We start from the raw sequence: 20,283 nt of genomic DNA, 5'->3' as shown, positions 1-20,283 counted from the left end.
AACTTAGAAATTAACACTATATTCAGCCTTGTTCTACACAAGTTTCAGACCAAAACTAGTGGAAGAAAAACAGCTTAAGTCAAATTTATATAACCAATATGGATCTAACTCAAGTCTACACAAGAACTTAAACAAGAATCAGCAAGAACTTATGAAATAACCCTAGAACATCAAGGTAAATCATAAATTCCAGAACTGAAAATAGCATGAAAATCTAAATTCAACATTCATATTCTCATCAAATCTGAATTAGAATCACAAAGTCTTCAACCAAAACAGGTTCAAAATTTGAAATCCTCAAAGAATCAAGACAAGAACATGAAATCAAGAAAATGAACAACAATTACAAATCTGGAAATCTCATAATGTCAAGTCATCTTTCTTGGAGCTCTAAATGATCAGCCTCTCATGCTCTTCCTCTTTGCTTGAATCAGACCTTGAGCTTGAGAAGCTTTCATGGATGAATGAAGATGAAGAAGTTGCAATCTGGAAATCTGGACAAGAGATGGACGAAAATGCAAGCTGGAATGGAGAAGAAAGTGGACAAAAATCTGAATAGAGAAGGAATGATGATCTGGAACAAGTGTTGATAATTGAAGATGAAGAAATGAAATCTAAAAAACGGATGAACAGTGCTGGACGAAAATGAATGAAGAAGAAGAGAGAGAAATATGGCTGAAGTGAGAGAGTGGGATCTGAATTATAAGGCTCTCATCTGAAAATTCAGCTTATGTATGTGTGGAAAATGTGAGTGGTGATAAAATCAAAGTGGATGGTGATAAAAACAAGGAAGGTCCAGATCTGAAATGAGCTGGAAAAATGGACGAAAATAAGCTAAAATGGGAATAAAAATGAGGTGGAAAATGTGGCAAGGGACATGTGAACATGTGTGGGAAATGTGACTCCTCCTTAGGCTCCCAATCAGCTGCCACATGTCATCCAATTAGATCTGATCATGTCACACCTCCCATGCCCCTTTTTCACTTGATGATGTGTCCCTCAATGCTTTTCACGCTCCTTTGATTTTTTATTTAATTAATTCTCACCAATTAAATCTGAGTAATGGTGCTACATCATCCCTCAAATAATTCTGAAATTTGCGCCCAACAGCCCCTAAATTCTTCATCTTTATTTATTTGCTATCTCTTGAATTTCTCCAAGCATGTGGACTAGCCTTTGATCCTTGATTCCAAAATTGCCCTCACAAAATCTGAAAATAAAAACACAAGACTAAATAAATTCTAAACAAAAAGAAATAAAAAGGAAAAGAAGAGAATTAATGCCCAAGATCTCAATTTAGGATATGAAAGTGTCAAAACAATCATCAAATTAACACTATATTCAGCCTTGTTCTACACAAGTTTCAGACCAAAACTAGTGGAAGAAAAACAGCTTAAGTCAAATTTATATAACCAATATGGATCTAACTCAAGTCTACACAAGAACTTGAACAAGAATCAGCAAGAACTTATGAAATAACCCTAAAACATCAAGGTAAATCATAAATTCCAGAACTGAAAATAGCATGAAAATCTAAATTCAACATTCATATTCTCATCAAATCTGAATTAGAATCACAAAGTCTTCAACCAAAACAGGTTCAAAATTCGAAATCCTCAAAGAATCAAGACAAGAACATGAAATCAAGAAAATGAACAACAATTACAAATCTGGAAATCTCATAATGTCAAGTCATCTTTCTTGGAGCTCTAAATGATCAGCCTCTCATGCTCTTCCTCTTTGCTTGAATTAGACCTTGAGCTTGAGAAGCTTCCATGGATGAATGAAGATGAAGAAGTTGCAATCTGGAAATCTGGACAAGAGATGGACGAAAATGCCAGCTGGAATGGAGAAGAAAGTGGACAAAAATCTGAATAGAGAAGGAATGATGATCTGGACCAAGTGTTGATGATGGAAGATGAAGAAATGAAATCTAAAAAACGGATGAACAGTGCTGGACGAAAATGAATGAAGAAGAAGAGAGAGAAATCTGGAAAAATCTGACAAGTGAAGGTGAAGAATGAATATGAAATGAAAAATGAAGGATTAAGTATGTGTGGAAAATGTGAGTGGTGATAAAACCAAAGTGGATGGTGATAAAAACAAGAAAGGTCCAGATCTGAAATGAGCTGGAAAAATGGACGAAAATAAGTTAAAATGGGAATAAAAATGAGGTGGAAAATGTGGCAAGGGACATGTGAACATGTATGGGAAATGTGACTCCTCCTTAGGCTCCCAATCAGCTACCACATGTCATCCAATTAGATCTGATCATGTCACACCTCCCATGCCCCTTTTTTACTTGATGATGTGTCCCTCAATGCTTTCCATGCTCCTTTGATTTTTTATTTAATTAATTCTCCCCAATTAAATCTGAATAATGGTGCTATATCATCCCTCAAATAATTCTGGAATTTGCGCCCAACAGCCCCTAAATTCTTCATCTTTATTTATTTGCTATCTCTTGAATTTCTCCAAGCATGTGGACTGGCCTTTGATCCTTGATTCCAAAATTGCCCTCACAAAATTTGAAAATAAAAACACAAGAGTAAATAAATTCTAAACAAAAAGAAATAAAAAGGAAAAGAAGAGAATTAATGCCCAAGATCTCAATTTAGGATATGAAAGTGTCAAAACAATCATCAAATAGCACTTGGACATTATAGCTTGAGTTAGGTTGTTCTTGTGTGCGATAATATAAGCCCATATGAAATTGGTAGTAGGCTAATTATACTCTTAGCCCACAAGTCACAAGTGGCCTCTAGCAAGACATTGCAACTACCCAATTCACATGAGGATCGATGATTTGATGTAACCTATCATGCAACTGTATCACATCCCTTTTGTCACGTGATATTTTGGTCAAGTATGAGACATGGAATTGTCATTTTCCTTTACCTGATCATTACTTTCTCAATCTCTGAGTAGACTGACAGTAACAATGAAAAAACCTTTCCATTGTAGCATGGCCAGACATTTTCTCTGTCTTACTCATTAAGGGCCCAGTAATATCTCTCACTTAATGTAGGGACAAATTTCATTTTGACCACTCATATTCCTCTACATGAATATCACTAAACTCAATCATAGCCTTTATGATCACCCGGTTAAAGGTGACTTTTGACTAGGTTAAAGTTTAGTGGTCATTATGTAGGAATTCATGATGATCTCAGGTCAAAGGGCTTAGTAATATAGTTACATATGAGATAAGATTTTGACTTGTACCATACAACTTTCTCATAACAGGTCGATCCAACACCTTATGCTCTTTCAAGTGCCTATGACTTTGATTTATATCTCTATAATTAATCAAAGTCATACTAGTCTTGTTTCATCTATGATCCCACATAGGTGACCAACTAGGGACATTTAGGACAATCACTATAGTTTGTCTAAGGATACAGTTATGATATTGAACATGCATTATATGATAACAAAAGAGAAATTCATTAAATAACAATGTGCATGGTACAATGATTGGCTCTAGGGCACAATTTCCAACGCCTCTCACTCAGCTCTGTCCAACACAAGGGTGATATGCACTTTCTTTCATACAATGCCTTATAAGGTGTCATTTGAATACTAGAGTAGTAATTGTTGTTGTAAGTAAACTCAACCAAAGGAATATGGCTATCCCAGCTATCCTTCAACCTAATACACAGGCTCTCAACATTTCTTCTAGAGTCTGTATAGTATGATTTGTCTATCCATCCGTTTGAGGATGATAAGCTATACTGAATCTCAACTCAATACCCATAACTTGTTGCAACATTCCCCAAAACTTAGATATAAACCTTAGATCTCTATCTGATACAATGTTCTTTGGCACTCCATGCAACCTCACAACTTCTTAGATATAGATTTCTGCCAACTTTTTTAAAAAATCACTAATCTGAATTGCTAGAAAATGAGCTAATTTCATAAGCCTATCAACTATCACCCAAAAGGCATCATGCCTTGACCGAGTTCTTGGTAACCCAGATACAAAATCTATAGATATACTATCCCATTTTCACTTAGGGATATCCAGTGATTACAACATTTCTGCTAGTCTCTAGTGTTCTATCTTAACCTTCTGACAAGTTAAACACTGAGTCACAAGTCAGTAACATCTCTCTTCATACTAGGCCATACCAATACCACCTTGGTACATCTTCATAGCTCCCAGATGGATTGTATATTTACTGCAATGTGCCTCATTTAAAATTATCTTCCTTAGTTTTGCATTATCAGGCACACAAATTATGTCTTGATAAACTACAAAGCCATTGTCATTGAAACTAAAATCCTTGGCCTACTTTACTTCAATCTTTGCTCTAATCCCAAGAAGACATTCATCTTCTAACTGTGCCCTCCTCAATTCCTTCCAAAAGTCACTATTGTTCATAGTGGAAAAGTCACTAACCAATGCCTTCAGTGCTACATCCTGCTGTTATTCTATGAAAGATTCCATCAATCTATACTCCTATACCATTTGACTTGCCATATGCAAAGTCTTCTAGCTCAAAGCCTTAGCAACTACATTTGCCTTGCCCGAATGGTATTTTAGCTCAAAATTGTAATCTTTAATAAGGTCTATCCATTTCCTCTGCCTTATGTTCAGCTCCTTCTGATCCATCAAGTATTTCAAACTTTTGTGGTCACTAAACACAGTGAATACCACACCATAGAGATAATGGTTCTAAATCTTTAGAGCCAACACCATGGTTGCAAGTACTAAATCATGAGCAGGATAATTTTCTGCATGCAGTCTCAACTATCAAGATGCATACGTACACTTGATAATCTTGCATCAAGACACATCCTAGGCCTCTCAATAATGCATCAGTATACACCTCATACAGTAACCTCGAATTAGGGATAATTAGTACTGATGCTGTGGTTAACTTCTCTTTTAACTTCTAAAATGCCACCTCACACCAAACATCACAAATGTAAGGTTGATCCTTCTGTGTCAACTTAGTTAAAGGAGATGCTATCTGGTAAAATAGTATATCTTTGTGATTGAACTGGGTCATTCTCACTTCAACATTGCATTAACCTTATGTAAATCCATAGAAATCCCATCCGCTGACACTATGTGCCCTAAAAATCTAACTTCTCTTAGCCAGAACACAGAGTTACAAAGCTTGGCATACAACTTCTTATCTTTCAAAATTTGGAGTACAGTCCCTAATACTTCGCATGCTACTCCTCATCCTAAGAACAGATCAAGATGTCATCAATAAAGATTACAACAAACTAATCCAAGTATAGCTTAAATATCCAGTTCATATAATCCATGAACAATGCAGGCACATTTGTCAAACCAAACGACATAACCATACTACATCTTGAAAGCTATCTTGGGCACATTTGCTGTACTAACTCTCAACTGATAATACCGTGACCTCGAGTCTATCTTGAAAAAGATTGAGGCACCAGCCAATTGATTTAAAAGATCATCTATCCTTAGCAAAGGATACTTGTTCTTCATAGTTACTTATTCAATTGTCGGTAATCAATATAAATATGTAGGTTATCATCCTTCTCTCTTACAAACAGCACTAACAACCCCCAAGGTGACACACTTGGTCTCATAAGCCCCTTGTTTAATAAGGTCTTCAATCTGCTTCTTTAATTCTGCCAATTCTGATGGCAACATTCAATACGGGGCCTTTGATATTAGTTCAGTTCTAGGAACCAAATCAATTGAGAATTCCACTTCTCTTTCAGGAGGTAATATGGTCACTTTATCTGAAAACACCTCCGAAACTCACTCAATACCCCAATCTTCTTAATTCCCTTGTCATAAATTATACTAGAAGCAAAGAACACCATGTACGCATCACAACCTTGCCGAATCAACTTCTGGTACTAATTACAAATAAGAACTTGAATTGCTCAGAAGAATCCATTACTACAGACAATACTGGTAATGAAACCTTCTTTCTAGTACAAGCAAGTATAGCACTATTCACTGCTAGCCAGTCTATGCTAATAATTACATCAATTGCCTTTATAGGAATGCAAATCATATCAACCTTGGAAACTCTACCCTTAAATCAAATCTCTGCCTAGACGATCTAGAAGGCATAGTTACTCTAATGAAAATGGGTAACTCTTGCAAAGGCAAATTCAACCAATCCACATACTCTTCAAACACAAAGGAATATATGGCACTCAAATCAAACAGTGCCTTTACTTGATAGCCATATATAGAAATCATACCTCGAATCAAATTTAAAGATGCTCTAGCTTCTTCTTGTGTAATTATAAACACTCAGCTAAGAATAATAGATCTCTCTTAGTCCCCTTAACTACCTAACTAAATGTCGCCGACTTGCCACACTTGAAGCAAGCCTAACATCTACCTGAATGAGATCAGCAAAAAATGTTTTACTAGGGCTTCCTTCCTATACTCAATGTTGGTGCTAGGACATTAGACACTTGCCTGGAAGATTATAGAGGCCCAATCCTCATACCTATACTTCTCTGCACTGATCCCCTCTACATTGATTAAGACTGGGATCCTCTATTGAAACCTTACCTTCCAACAAAACTGGAACTGCCAGAATTATACCCAAGCTTCTTTGAAACTCTGCTTGTCAAACCCAAAGGGGATGAGAATCTCCCCAAATTGTCTTGCCTTTTCTCAGCTTTAGCCTTTTTGCCCCTCTTAGCAACTACTCTTAACTTGTGATAAAAATCTTCATATGTTGTCACATCAAACAATGCTATCTGGTGTCAGTACTCAGGTCTTATCTTTTTAACAATCGCTCAGCCTTCTACTAAGTGTCATTGCTATGCTAGAGGTAGGTAGAGTAAATAGACAAATCATTAAACCTTTGAATAAATTCTTCCTTGTCTAGATCTCCCTACCTGAACACATGAAATTCTTCCTCTTTCTCAATTTTGAAAGAGACTGGGAAGTACTAGTGGAAGAAAACCTTCTTAAATTCCTCCTAGGTTAGACAAGTACTATTGGTTAGTCTTATAGATTCTCACAACCTCTTCACAGCCCCAACTAACTGTATTGTAGCTAAGATAACTTTCTACTTAGTAGTACAAACGACAACTTCAAAGATGGTCTTTAACCTCTCAACCCATAGCTTTGTTACCCCCTCTCTCATATTGCCATCAAAATTATATGAGTTGAACTAAATAAAAGTCTTTCGAGCATGATCTATTGATGGATCAGTGCTAGAAACCTCTTGTCTGCTACCCAAACCCTAAGATGCTTAAGGCCTACTCCGCGCTTCCTCTTACACTGTTTGACCTCATGCCTTAACTCTTTATTCTTGTTCTCTTCCTCTTAACATTGTGTCATGATCTTAGACTATCTGCCTTATGTCTACCATCATATTTCTTAGCTCTTCTAGTAGCTCATCATGACTATCTCTTAGCTATGGCTGAGCTAGTTGGACTTTCAATTCTTGCTCCTCATTTACTCATCTAGAAATAACACTTCTAGCAAAGTACCTCTCCTTATGACATATATTATTTTTTTCACCTTCTAAGGATGAAAAGAACAAGTGAGCATAAGGGAAAAGAGTTGTGTTATGAACAAGGATAAGTTACCATAGCTAAAGATGAATGCACAAACAAACACCACAATTAGATCTCGAAACTTGAGAAACTGATACCAAACTATAACCCTCCCTTTATAAAAACATGACATAAGTAGAGGATTGGCACAATCACCACAATAACAAAACTAGATTGTATTCAATAATTTGAAAAGCTTAGGACCCAAGACTTGTTTTGAAAATCAACAAATTCAAGTGAAAAGCAATATACAATAATCCCTACATAATGGAAGACTCATGATTTCATTCATCATATTCATTGCATGCCCTTCAAACAAAGAAATAAAGTTAGAAATTAGGCCATGCATAGTGTCTTGCACCACATATGTAACATCCAAAAACTTTAAATCTAGAATAAATTGCCAATTAAGGGATAAATTAGTTAAAAAATAAATAATTAATTTAATTATGTTTCTAAGCTACTAATTAGCTTATTGGGTCATATTTTGCTCTAAATTAAGCTAGGATGGAAGTTGGATCGAAGCGTGTGGCATCAGGGGGAGCACAAGTGACTTTTTACTCATTGTGTCGTGAGCCGTGGCTTGTGTGTCATGCTCTGCAGTGCACGACACAGCCAAACAAGTCTAAATTTTGAAAATCATTGGAAAAATACCATTTTGATTGTGGAAAGCTTAGAATTCAAAGAGAAAGATTTTGGGCACTGTTAGGGCTTTAATTTGGGAGGATTTTAAAGCTAAATTGGGCCTTCAAACTCTTGAGTAAGTTTCCCACCTTTCTCTTCTACCTCTACATCTCTTTTTCATTGGATTTGTGAAATGGCTAAATTTGCTTTGAATCAATTAAGCTATGAGTCTATGTTTTAAATACTTCAAGTGACTCTAAAGGTTTTGTTTAAGTTGCTTAACCTTAGATAACTGGTAATATGAAGCTTAGTTACTGTTTGGTGTTAGTTGTAAAATCTCACTCTACTGACCACAATTAACTAATAAAACTCATGATAATCAAAGATTAACTCAAAAAGGAGATTACTAAGTTTTAATTCAAAATTAAGGGATCCTAAATTTATCTTAATCAAAATGAGTTTAAATAAATCATAATCTCTTATATCAGAGTAAAAATAAGTTCAGAAACATGGGATACTTTAGAGGAGTGAAAAAATAAAAACAATTGAAAATAACTCATTTACTATGAAATAGGGTAATACACCATGGCATATTGCTCTCTGTGCCACGTGCCATGGCTTAGGCACCATGCACCATGGCGTGTTGCACGTAGACGGTAGAATCGGGGGAACTTCTGATGCATCCCGATTCTCTATCAAACGCTCGAATGACGTGATCTAGATGTTTACGAAAAGCTTCTTTCATAAACTAGCTAATGGCATAGGTTTCACTTCTAAAACATGTCATATTAGGAAGTTGGACACCTAAATACATTTTTTACCTTTTTTTACAACTTTTCCACAAAAAAGGTGTATAAAACCCATAATAAGTGCTAAAAGCCTTTCCTAATGCTTGGATCACGTCCATTGGACCTAGGACTATCAATACAACACGTCACATACACTTGAATGTAGGAATAGGATTATGGATAGTGAAGTGTTATATTGACTTGCTAGGATGTTATATGAACAGATGTGAGATGGAGAACAACATCACGGAGTTTAGTGTGTGACCATAGTGAGGATATCCCTCACTATGCCATGCACCGCAGCTAAGGATGGATGCACTACGACGTATGATGCAACAACTTGATTAAGTGGGGCGTGTCCTGCTCGTGCAGATAGAAGAAAAAAGGAGAAAAGGGAGTTTTGGCATGGAGAAGAGTGGGAAGCTATACTAGGGCAAGTGATTCTAGGAGAAAGGATGACATTTCTTGCCTATTACTTATCGGGTAAATATCATACTGTCTTAACCTCCAATTCTACCCTATTTTCTCTTAGTTTTAACTATTGAGAAATTAAATTCAAAAGTTTTAAGAAGATAATTTCTTACCCTATAGTAATAGAAAGGTCCTTTAGAACTAAATTAGTACTTTATGACTGGTTTGAGTTAGAATGATAAAAGTGTTGGATAGGGAGGCGCAGTGAAAGATTAAAATTTTAAAGTCTCTATCCTGATATGAACCAAATGAACTCGTTTAAGTCAAGGTGGATAGAAGAGTTATCGTTTTAATTCTTTGAAGTTGGCGCACATTTGGATCAAAGGAGCTGACACCGTAGATCTGCTCCCTCTATCGGTATCCATACAAACAACTCTCTAACTTAAACAGCGTGCTAGCGCTCTCAGTGTCTATTCTTCTTTAAACATTAATTTTTCTTTCTACAGGATGTTTCGTGGCTCTTAGAGTGTTTTTGCCATCAGAACTTTTCTAACTCTCTCTCTACCTTTATAAGGACGTCCCTATCTATATATAATATATAGATAAAGGTTTTTTTGTCTTCCACTTAAAAGCTCATAAAAATTTAATTAAATTTATCTCATAAATTTAATCCATAATATCATATCTAATTTGAACTTATCTTATAAATTTAAATTATAAAAATGACATGATATTCTTTCTTATCATGTTAGTTATTAAATTTAATCTATCATATAAAATTAAATTTAAAACTAACATAAGATAATATAATATAATATATATCACATATACATATTATATTATATATATATACAAATATATATATATATATATATGCATATATATTTTGAAAATATATATATATATATTATATTATCTATATTTAATTTTATATATCACATACATATATCATATATATATTTGATATATATATATACACACATATATTTTTAAATTGGCTAATGCAACAAGATTTCTAAATGAATATATAGGAAGAGAAACTAGGATATATTATATGACCCCAATAAGAGAAAGAAATCAAAGAAGATTTTTAATTTTTCTAAGTACATGCTTTTCAATAATAGAAGTATTAGAAAATGTTCCATAATGAATATCATAGAAACAATTGATCCAAAAATGTGTGAAGTAGAGCAAAACAAAATTTCAAAAAGTTCTTATATACCAGTAGAAAAGTTATCATGTATTTTAATACCTTTCTTATTAAGAGGAGAAGGAGATAGTATAAGTAATCAAGCAAACTGGACAAATATGTTTTTTATAAAACAATTAGGTTGTTATATAAATGAAAATATAAAAGATTTAGAACATCTTTTTAATGAAAGGGAGATAATAAACATGTTACTAGAAGAAGTACAAATAATGTTAGAAAAAGAAAATCTTAGAGAAAAAATGAAAAGACTTAAAGAACATGCAAAACCTTTAAAATAAAAAGTATATAAAATAAAGAAAGAATGTAATAAAAAATTAGATGAAATAAAACATGATACAGAAAGACTAAGAACTGAGCAAAGTATGATAAGTCATAATATTTATAGAATAATAAAATATTTATGAATAAATCCTCATAATAAATTAGAAGATGAATGGTCATAAATAAATATGATGAGAATAGTTGAATATGAAGAAATTATAAATAAAGAAAAAATAAGAAAATAAGATATGCATGAAAATATAAGACAGACAAGAATAGAAATAGAAAAAATAAAGAAAGGATAAGAGATAATGAATAGTTATACATGCACAAATAGAAAAAATAGAATTACAAATATTTGATAAGGAGAATGGAACAAATTATGCAAAGAAAAAAGATAAAGAAATAAAACAAAAACTAGAAGAAGAAATAGAAAGAAAATTAAGAGGAGAAAATGAAATAAATGAAGAAGAATGGAAGAGTACAAATAGAGCAGCAAAAATAATGTTAGAAAATTATAATTATAAACCTACAAAGAAAAATAAACCAAAACCTCAACATAATTCAAAAATAAATATGGCACAAACAATAAATGACATAGAAAATGAATTATAAAAATGAATCTGAAGAATTAGAAATAGAATTTCAAAAATTATTACAAAATGAAGAAATAGAAGAAAGAGAAGAATTATAAAAAATAAAACAAGAATATAAACATCTCATAAATAATAATTTTGAAGAAGGATTTGTAAACATGCAAAATTCACAAATAGTAATTCATGATCAACAACCATATGGAATACCATAAAATTTTGTAGCATCAAATTTAGATGATCCATCCTATAATAAAAATATAAAATCAAGTAGAATATCTGAAGAACATAAACATGAAAGAATGATGGAACCAGATGAAAGAGAACAATATTATGAAATAGATTTTATAAATCCAAATAAAAGAGAATGCAACAATATACCTTTTTAAGCTACATTTAATATATCAAAAAATAATAAATTTATACCCACACCTTTAGCACAATATGAAAGTAAACAAATATCAAATTTAGAAATATGGTTAAATTTAAATTGTAATTTAAATAATATTGAAGTAATAGAAGAATAGGGAAAAGTAACATTAATAGCATTAATAGGAAAAATGTAGATGTAAACACTACAAATATATTAATAGAAGCAACACTTTTAGGAAATGTAAAAAATTGGTGGAATGAAAAATTTCAAGAATATAGAGAAAAATTTAGAAGATTAGATAAAAGTTACCATAGTAAAAGAGAATATTATGCTATGTTAATAGATAAATATATAAAAACATTATTAAATGAATTTGGAGGAATAAGTATGGATATAAATGAGATGAGTAAACAAAAAGAAGCAATAAAAATATTACATGAAATAGAATTATGTTCATTAGAATCAGAATATTTAAATGCTTTTATATGTGAATACAAAAAATATTATTATGAAGCAGGATTAGAAGAATTAAAAGACGAAAGATTCTATTTAAATTTTTTTATAGAAAACTAGTAAAAATTAATATCAGATACAATATTAGAAGATTATTGTGATACTTATAAAGTAACTTCAGAAGGAGATGAAATAATAGATGATACAAGATAAGGTTTAATAAATATTTTAAATAAAATAGATACTATGGGAAGAAGAGAATTATTTTTAAGAAAATATATAGCTGATAAATGTAGAACTGCATGGAGAAATATGAAATATTATAAAACTAACAAAACAATATTAAGATGTGGAGAAATAATAAAAAGACATAAATGGGAATGTAAATCAAAAAATATGGAAGAAAAAAAAGAAAAGAAAATTAAAAATAAAATTTAAAAGATATCCTAAAGAAAAATATTATAAAAAATATAGTAAATATAAACCAAGAAAGTTCTTTAAAAGAAAGGGAAAAAGAAGAATAAACTATAATAAAAGACCTAAAAAATGTAAATGTTATAATTGTAGAGAATTAGGGCACATATCACCTAACTATTCAAGTAAAAAAGATAAGAAAATTATAAAAATAATGGAAGAAGTATATAAAAAAAATTTAGAACCTATGTATAGGATATGATGAAAAATTATCTGAAATAAAAATAAATTAAATAATTTAAAAACAGAAATTTATAAATTAAAAATAGTCAAGTGAAAGTGAATATGAAAATAGTGAATCTGAAGAAGAAAAAGGTTATATGTATATGATGAATAGATTAGAAGATGAACCTGAAAGTAGTAATCAAAATGAATATGATGAATATGAAGAAGTTGTAAGTACAGAGGAAGGAATAGTTCAAAAAAAAATAACTTTTAATCAAAAATAATATGAAAAGATAAGAGATTCAAAATTAAATTTAAAACCTGAAGAATTAAAAAATGAAAGTTTTATGAATAAAGTAGGAAAATTTGTGAAGTCTAAAAAACAAGAAAAATATGCATGTATAGTATTAGAAAAGAAACACCCTATAGAATTAACATTAACAGAAGGAGTATTAAAAATATCTTTAATAAGTAAAGCTTTAATAGATGCTAAAGTTAATAAATTATCGTTTAAAGATGAAGTAATAGAAATATATATTGCTAGAGTATAATTTTTAGTAAAAGCTTATTTGAAGGAAACTAATAGAATTATTAATAACTGATGGAAGAATAATAAGTAGTGTTGAAGATAGTATTTTAGGAATATTAACTGGTAATTAATATATCAAAAACTAAAATTTACAGTAAATACTAACTTTTGTATTTCAAGAGCTGATGAAAATATGAACAAAACCTTATTAATATATCATAAATTAAGAGAAATAAAATTATTACTAGGATCAAGACCAATAAGTACAACTGCTATGATAGGATTAGTATTTATAAATGAACATAATTTATAAAAGAAATAAAGAAAAATTAATAATTGACAAACATTTTATGCCTATATTACAAGAAATAGAATTAGACCCAACCAGAATAACAATACCTGAACAATTAAGATTAGAATTAGATAATACAATAAGCTATTATAAAAATGAAAATAATTCAAGAAGAATGATAACTAATGACAACATAGGAAAAAGAACATTAAAAATAAGTACACTAACATTAAATATAAATATAAATCAACCTAATACTAGAAGAAGTTTTAGTCTTGAACTAAGACCCAGTACAAGTAGAGGATTATCTAGACAAGAAAGATTATTGTTAAGATCTAGAACTGAGACACCTATAAGTTCAAACTTAGAATCAATAAAACCTGAAATACCACTAGAAAACAATAATTATATAGCTATACAAGTAAAACAAGATGCTAATTGGATAGATGTAATGGCCTTAGTAGACCCAAGAGAGCAAAAAAGTATAATACAATTAGGATTAACAAATAATAGTCTTGAAGTAATAAATGAAGGAAATAGAACAATATCTTCAATAAGAATAAATAAAAGAGATGTGTTAACTGTAAAATTTTGGATAATAGATGATAATAACAATCAATGTAAAATAATTCTAGGAATAGATTTCTTAGAATAAGTAAAACCATGGAGAATACAACAAGAAAGGATTATGATTAATATTAATCATCAAATAATAGTAATTCAAAAGATAAAATTGATATGACAAAATTATATTACATATTGATAAAATTTAATTATCAAAAGTATAGATCTAGAAAATATCATGCTTTAGTTGATATAGGAGTAAATATTTCAGTAGCAAAAGCAAATGTATTACCAAATGAATTATGAAAAAAAACTAAAATATTAAGAATGAAAGGGGTAGGACAAGAAATTAATTGTATTAAATTAGAAGCAAGAGAAATTATGATACAAATAAGAGAATATGAATTAAAAATAAGAAAATTAAATCAATATAATATTAACTCATGTGATGTAATATTAGGAATAGATTTTATTGAACAATATTATCCTTTACATATGTTTGAAAAAGCAATAATATTAACAACACCTTGCAAACACCAAGCATGGAGAGTAAGAGTAACTAAACCTTATAGTAGAAGAGATGAAAATTTTTAAAAGAAAACAGAAGAATATGAAGTACAATTTCTACTAAATAAAATTTGTATAATAATAAAGTTATAAATTCAATAAAAATGTTAAATACTGCAAAAGAAATTAAAACAATTGAACAAAGGTCATTAGAAAATTATAGTGATAATTCTTTAGTGCATTGGGAAAAGTCTAACCTTTAGCAAAAATAGAATTAAGAGATTATAGTAAAGAAATAAACTATAAACCATACCCATGGACAGAAAATGATAAAAAAGAATTCATAATGCACATTAATGAAATGAAACAATATAATTTAATAAGAGAAAGTAGATTTGAATATTCACCACCTGCTATGATTGTAGTAAAACATAATGAAGAAAAAAGAGAAAAATCAAGATTAGTTATAAACTATAAAAAACTAAATGAATTAGCAATAAAAAATAGATATCCAATCCCAAAAATAGATTTATTATTTAACTTAATAAGAGAAAAATATATATTCAGTGATTGCAAATCAAGATTTTTTCAAATAAAACTAGAAGAGGAAAGTAAAAAATATACTACTTTTAGTACATCAGAAGGATTGTATGAATGGAATGTATTGCCCATGAGATTTCATAATAGTCCTAATATATTTCAAGAATACGTAACAAAATTATTATTGCCAATAAAAGATTTTGCTATCATATATATATAGATGATATTTTGATATTCTCAAAGGATAAAAAAGAACATGAAAAATATTTAGTGTTCTATAGATCTTATAGAAAAAAAGGATTAAATATATCACCTAAGAAAGCTGAATTAAGAAAAGAAAAGATAGTAACACCAGTAATATTAAATGTGTCTCATTATTCCTTCAATAAAGTTATTGTTTATCTAAACACTAACCCTGATCTTGTAAAAACCCTATATAGCTATGGCCTTATTCACTCAATATATCCTTCTAATAATATGTCAGAAATATCAAAACTTCTAGAGTCAATTAAGGAAGCTACTAAACATTATTTTGGAATAGTAACTCAATATCGAGTCTTCATTCGGTGTCACTCAACAATAGTTGATATAACTCCTGCCAAATTCTATCTTCCAATTAATCTGATTAAGTTTGGGACAATAAGAAAACCATTTGAGTATGAGCAAGAAGAAAAAGAAGATATAATTAATGATAAAGATCTCAAATATAAGATCTCTACTATCAGAGTCCAAGAAGTACATATAATTTTTCAAGAGCTCAATAGGACAATTACAGTAGAAGAAGAACAGTGGACATACTTCACTGGCCCAACAACATGTATTTTCTCAGTAGGAAAAAATAGCATAAATTCAAAAAGCTTTAATAATTAGTACAAAAGATTAAGAAATAATTCGATGGATAATGATGAAGGGACAAAGAAGAAAATATGTCAAGTATTGTCGGAGTATGCTATCCATAAAGTAAATATTGTGATGAAAAAAGAGAAGCTGATAAAGACTATGAAGACCCTTCTATCAACATGAATATTCTGGATTAATCTACTGACAAGTAAAAAAGAAGACTGAAAAAGATGGAAGAAGAAGTCAAAAAGTCTAAGAGCTAAAAAGAAAGCCTAAACCTATATTGTAAATAATTACTTTAACTTTTCATTTTGTCTAAGTCTAGCTTTTTCATTTTGTCAAAAGTAGTTTTGTTTTCTTGTAATTATTAAAGTTAAAATTAACTAAGGTTATGTAATTAGGGTTGGAAGGCCAATTCTTTATAAAGTCATGTAATCTCTGAAGCAACACACAGTTGAGAACCTTAGAGCTTCCTTGAGCACTTTAGTTCTCTGCCTCCTTGTAACCTTACCCTCTTACTATCAATAAAAGTATTTTGTTCATTTATTTCCTCCTTTGCAAGTATTGAAGATTAAAAGGTATGGCTGAGTAATTTTTCTTTAGGGGTTAAGGGGATTATTATCTCATACCTAACAAAAGTTTTGAATTTTCACAATGATCATATAAGGGGAATTACTAGTTATGTATTGCTATGGCTATGCCTCCAGTAGGAAACGAAGGAAGGCTGTGCTGTGCTGGTTTAAATGAAGTAGTTTTATGAAAGGTCTATAACCAGGTTTTTGAGACTGCTGGCTTGTTAATCTCAATATGAAAGAGGACTGAGAACCTTTCATGTTCTGCTATGACCCGGATCAGTGTTAGTCAAACCCTGTAGCAATACATAGCCAGTTGTTTTAGTTGAAGTAATGAACAAAGTGCTTATTAATAAAATATAATGACAACTATTATAATTGTGTGAAGCGTAGATGTTTACTCACATGTTGCAGTTAAAGAAACAAGTTTTATTGACAATATATATATATATATATACAAATACATATATGCATATATATTTCGAATATATATATATTATATTATTTATATTTAATTTTATATATCATATATATATTTGATATATATATATACACATATATGGATATATATATTTTAAAAAAAATATATATATATATATTATATTTTGAATTTTATATTTCATATATATATATATATATATATCAAATAAATACTCAAATATAAAAATTCATTCACTCTATATTACATTCATTGAATCTAGACATATTTCAAATTCAACGAACTCGGACATTATAGCTCGAGTTGGGCTGTTCTTATGTAAACCTTATAGGCCCATATGAAATTAGCAGTGGGGTAATTATGCTATTAGCTCACAAGTTACAAGTGGCCTCTAGCAAGACATTTCACTACCCAATTCACATGGGGATCGATGATCCAATGTAACCTATCCTGCAACCATATCACATCCCTTTTGTCACGCGATATTTCAGTCAAGTGTGAGACATGGAATTGTCATTCTCCTTTACTTAACCATTACTTTCTCAATCTCTACGTAGACTGATAGTAGCAATAGAAAAACACTTTCCATTATAGTATGACTATATATTTTCTCAGTTTTACTCATCAAAGGGCCTAGTAATATCTCTCACTTAATGTGAGGGACAAATTCCATCTTGACCACTCATATTTCTTTGCATAAATATCACTAAACTCAATTATAGCCTTTATGATCACTTGGTCAAAGGTGACTTTTGATTAGGTCAAAGTTCAGTAGTCATCATGTAGGAATCCATGATGATATCAGGTCAAAGGGCTTAGTGATATAGTTACATATGAGATAAGCTTATAACTTGTACCATGCAACTTTCTCATAACGGGCCGGTCTAGCACCTTGTACTCTTTTAAGTGCCTATGACTTTAAGCTATTAGCCCACCAAGTTACAAGTGGCTCTCTAGCAAGATATTACAACTACCCAATTCACATAGGGATCAATAATCCAATATAACCTATCCTACAACGATATCACATTCCTTTTGTCACGCAATATTTCGATCAAGTATGAGACATGGAATTGTCATTCTCCTTTACCTGACCATTACTTTCTCGAGCTCTGAGTAGACTGACAGTAGCAACGGAAAAACCCTTTCCATTGTAGTATGGCCATACATTTTCTCAATCTTACTCATCAAGGGGCCCAGTAATATCTCTCAATGTGAGGGACAAATTCTAACTTGACCACTCATATTCCTCTACGTGAATATCACTAAACTCAATCATAACCATTATAATCACTTTGTTAAAGGTGACTTTTAACTAGGTCAAAGTTTAGTGGTCATCATGTAGGAATTCATGATGATCTTAGGTCAAAAGGCTTAGTAATATAGTTACATATGAAATAAGCTTATGACTTGTATGATGCAGCTTTTCTTATAGCTTGTTGGTCCAGCACCTTGTACTCTTTTAAGTACCTATGATTTTAATTTATATCTCTATAATTAATCAAAGTCATACCAGTGTTTTTTCATTTATGATCTCTTAAAGATAATCGATCAGAGACATTTAGGACAATCACTATAGTTTGTCTAAGGATACAATTATCATATTGAACATGCAATTGTTATGATAACAAGAGAGAAATTCATTAAATAACAATGTGCATAGTACAATGATTGGCACTGGATCTCTATCAAATTATTCTTAATTTTAATTTAATTATACATATTTTATTTTATTATTTTTTTAAATAAATTTGAGTCTTAACATTTCAAGATGTTACATTCTTCCCTCCTTTAAAAAGGATTGTCCCCAAAATCCAAGCTAATTCATAAATCAAAGAGAGAAACATACCTATACTCCTTCCTCATTTGATCCTCATCCTCAGTCTCCAGATTGTATCTCCCAGAGCCGTCCCTTTCTAAATCACTTTTACCAACCGGATTGTTTTATTTCTGAGCTATTTATCCTTAGCATCCATGATACAATCTAGTTCAATCCGGTAGGTTAAATTCTCTTGAATTTCAACCTCCTCAGGTTCTATCACATGCGACAGGTCTGGCTAGTACTTCTTCAGTTGTGACACATGAAACACGTGGAAACCCGCTAATTGAGGCAGTAATGCTAACTGATAAGCCACTGGCCTAACTTTCTTCAAAACCTCAAAAGGACCCATATATCGAGGAGACAACTTCTTAGCCCGTATTGAGCGTCCAATGCCTGTCAATGGAAAAACCTTGAGAAACACATGATCCCCAACCTCAAAAGACAGGTCCTTACGACGATTATTTGCTTAACTTTTCTATCTACTCTACGCCGTAAGAAGCTTTTGTTGGATCAATTTGATTTTCTCTGTGATCTCATCTACCACATACAGTCCCATCGTTGTCCTCTCACTCAACTCATACAAACAGAGAGGTGATATGCACTGTCTTTCATACAATACCTCATAAGGACCCATCTGAATACTTGCATGATAACTGTTATTAAAACTCCACTAGAGGCAAATCCTTATCCCAGCTTCCCTAAAGCTCTAAGGCACACGACCTCAACATATCCTCTAATGTCTAGATCGCCCACTCAGTTTGTCCATCAGTCTGTGGATGTTAGGACGTACTAAACTTTAGATCTGTGCCCATAGCCTTTTGCATAGCTTGCCATAAATTCAATGTAAATCAAGGATCACGATTTGAAACAATATCTCTCGGTGTAGTCGCACAATCTCCTTAATGTAGATCTCAGCATACTTATCAACCATATAGGTGGTCTTAACCAATAAGAAATGTGCTGACTTAGTCAAACGATCTACAATTACCCAGAGTCAAAACTACCTTAGGTTCTGGCAGACCAGTTACAAAATCCATTGAAATATTGTCCCATTTTCATTTAGGAATCTCCGAAGGTTGTAACAACCCTGATGGCTTTTGGTGCTCTATCTTGACCTTCTGACAGGTTAAACACTTACACTGACATACTCTGTGACATCCTTTTTCATACATCCTTTTTCATGCCTGGCCACCCCCAGTGACGCTGCATGTCATGATACATCTTAGTAGCACTGGGATGAAGGGTGTAGCTATTACAATGCACCTCATCCAACAATTTCTTCCAAATAGACTCGTTTTT

General features: G+C 31.4%; 1 protein-coding gene across 1 annotated transcript in view; it reads right to left on the bottom strand.

The window, feature by feature from the left end:
• Window positions 1-305: 305 nt before the first annotated feature.
• Window positions 306-20,283, bottom strand: part of LOC129313710 (uncharacterized) — a 42,100-nt gene continuing 22,122 nt past the window's right edge. Inside the window, exon 6 of the mRNA XM_054957028.1 lies at window positions 306-1,210. Within this exon, the coding sequence (XP_054813003.1) occupies window positions 1,129-1,210 (82 nt within the window). The 3' untranslated portion in view covers window positions 306-1,128. The remainder of the gene's footprint in view (window positions 1,211-20,283) is intronic.

This window comes from Prosopis cineraria, unplaced genomic scaffold (assembly GCF_029017545.1).
Source record: "Prosopis cineraria cultivar Desert tree isolate PC_DT_omini unplaced genomic scaffold, ASM2901754v1 PC6, whole genome shotgun sequence".
Lineage (NCBI taxonomy): Eukaryota > Viridiplantae > Streptophyta > Magnoliopsida > Fabales > Fabaceae > Prosopis > Prosopis cineraria.
The sequence above is the reverse complement of the archived record's forward strand: the minus strand, read 5'-3'. Positions and strand labels throughout refer to the sequence as shown.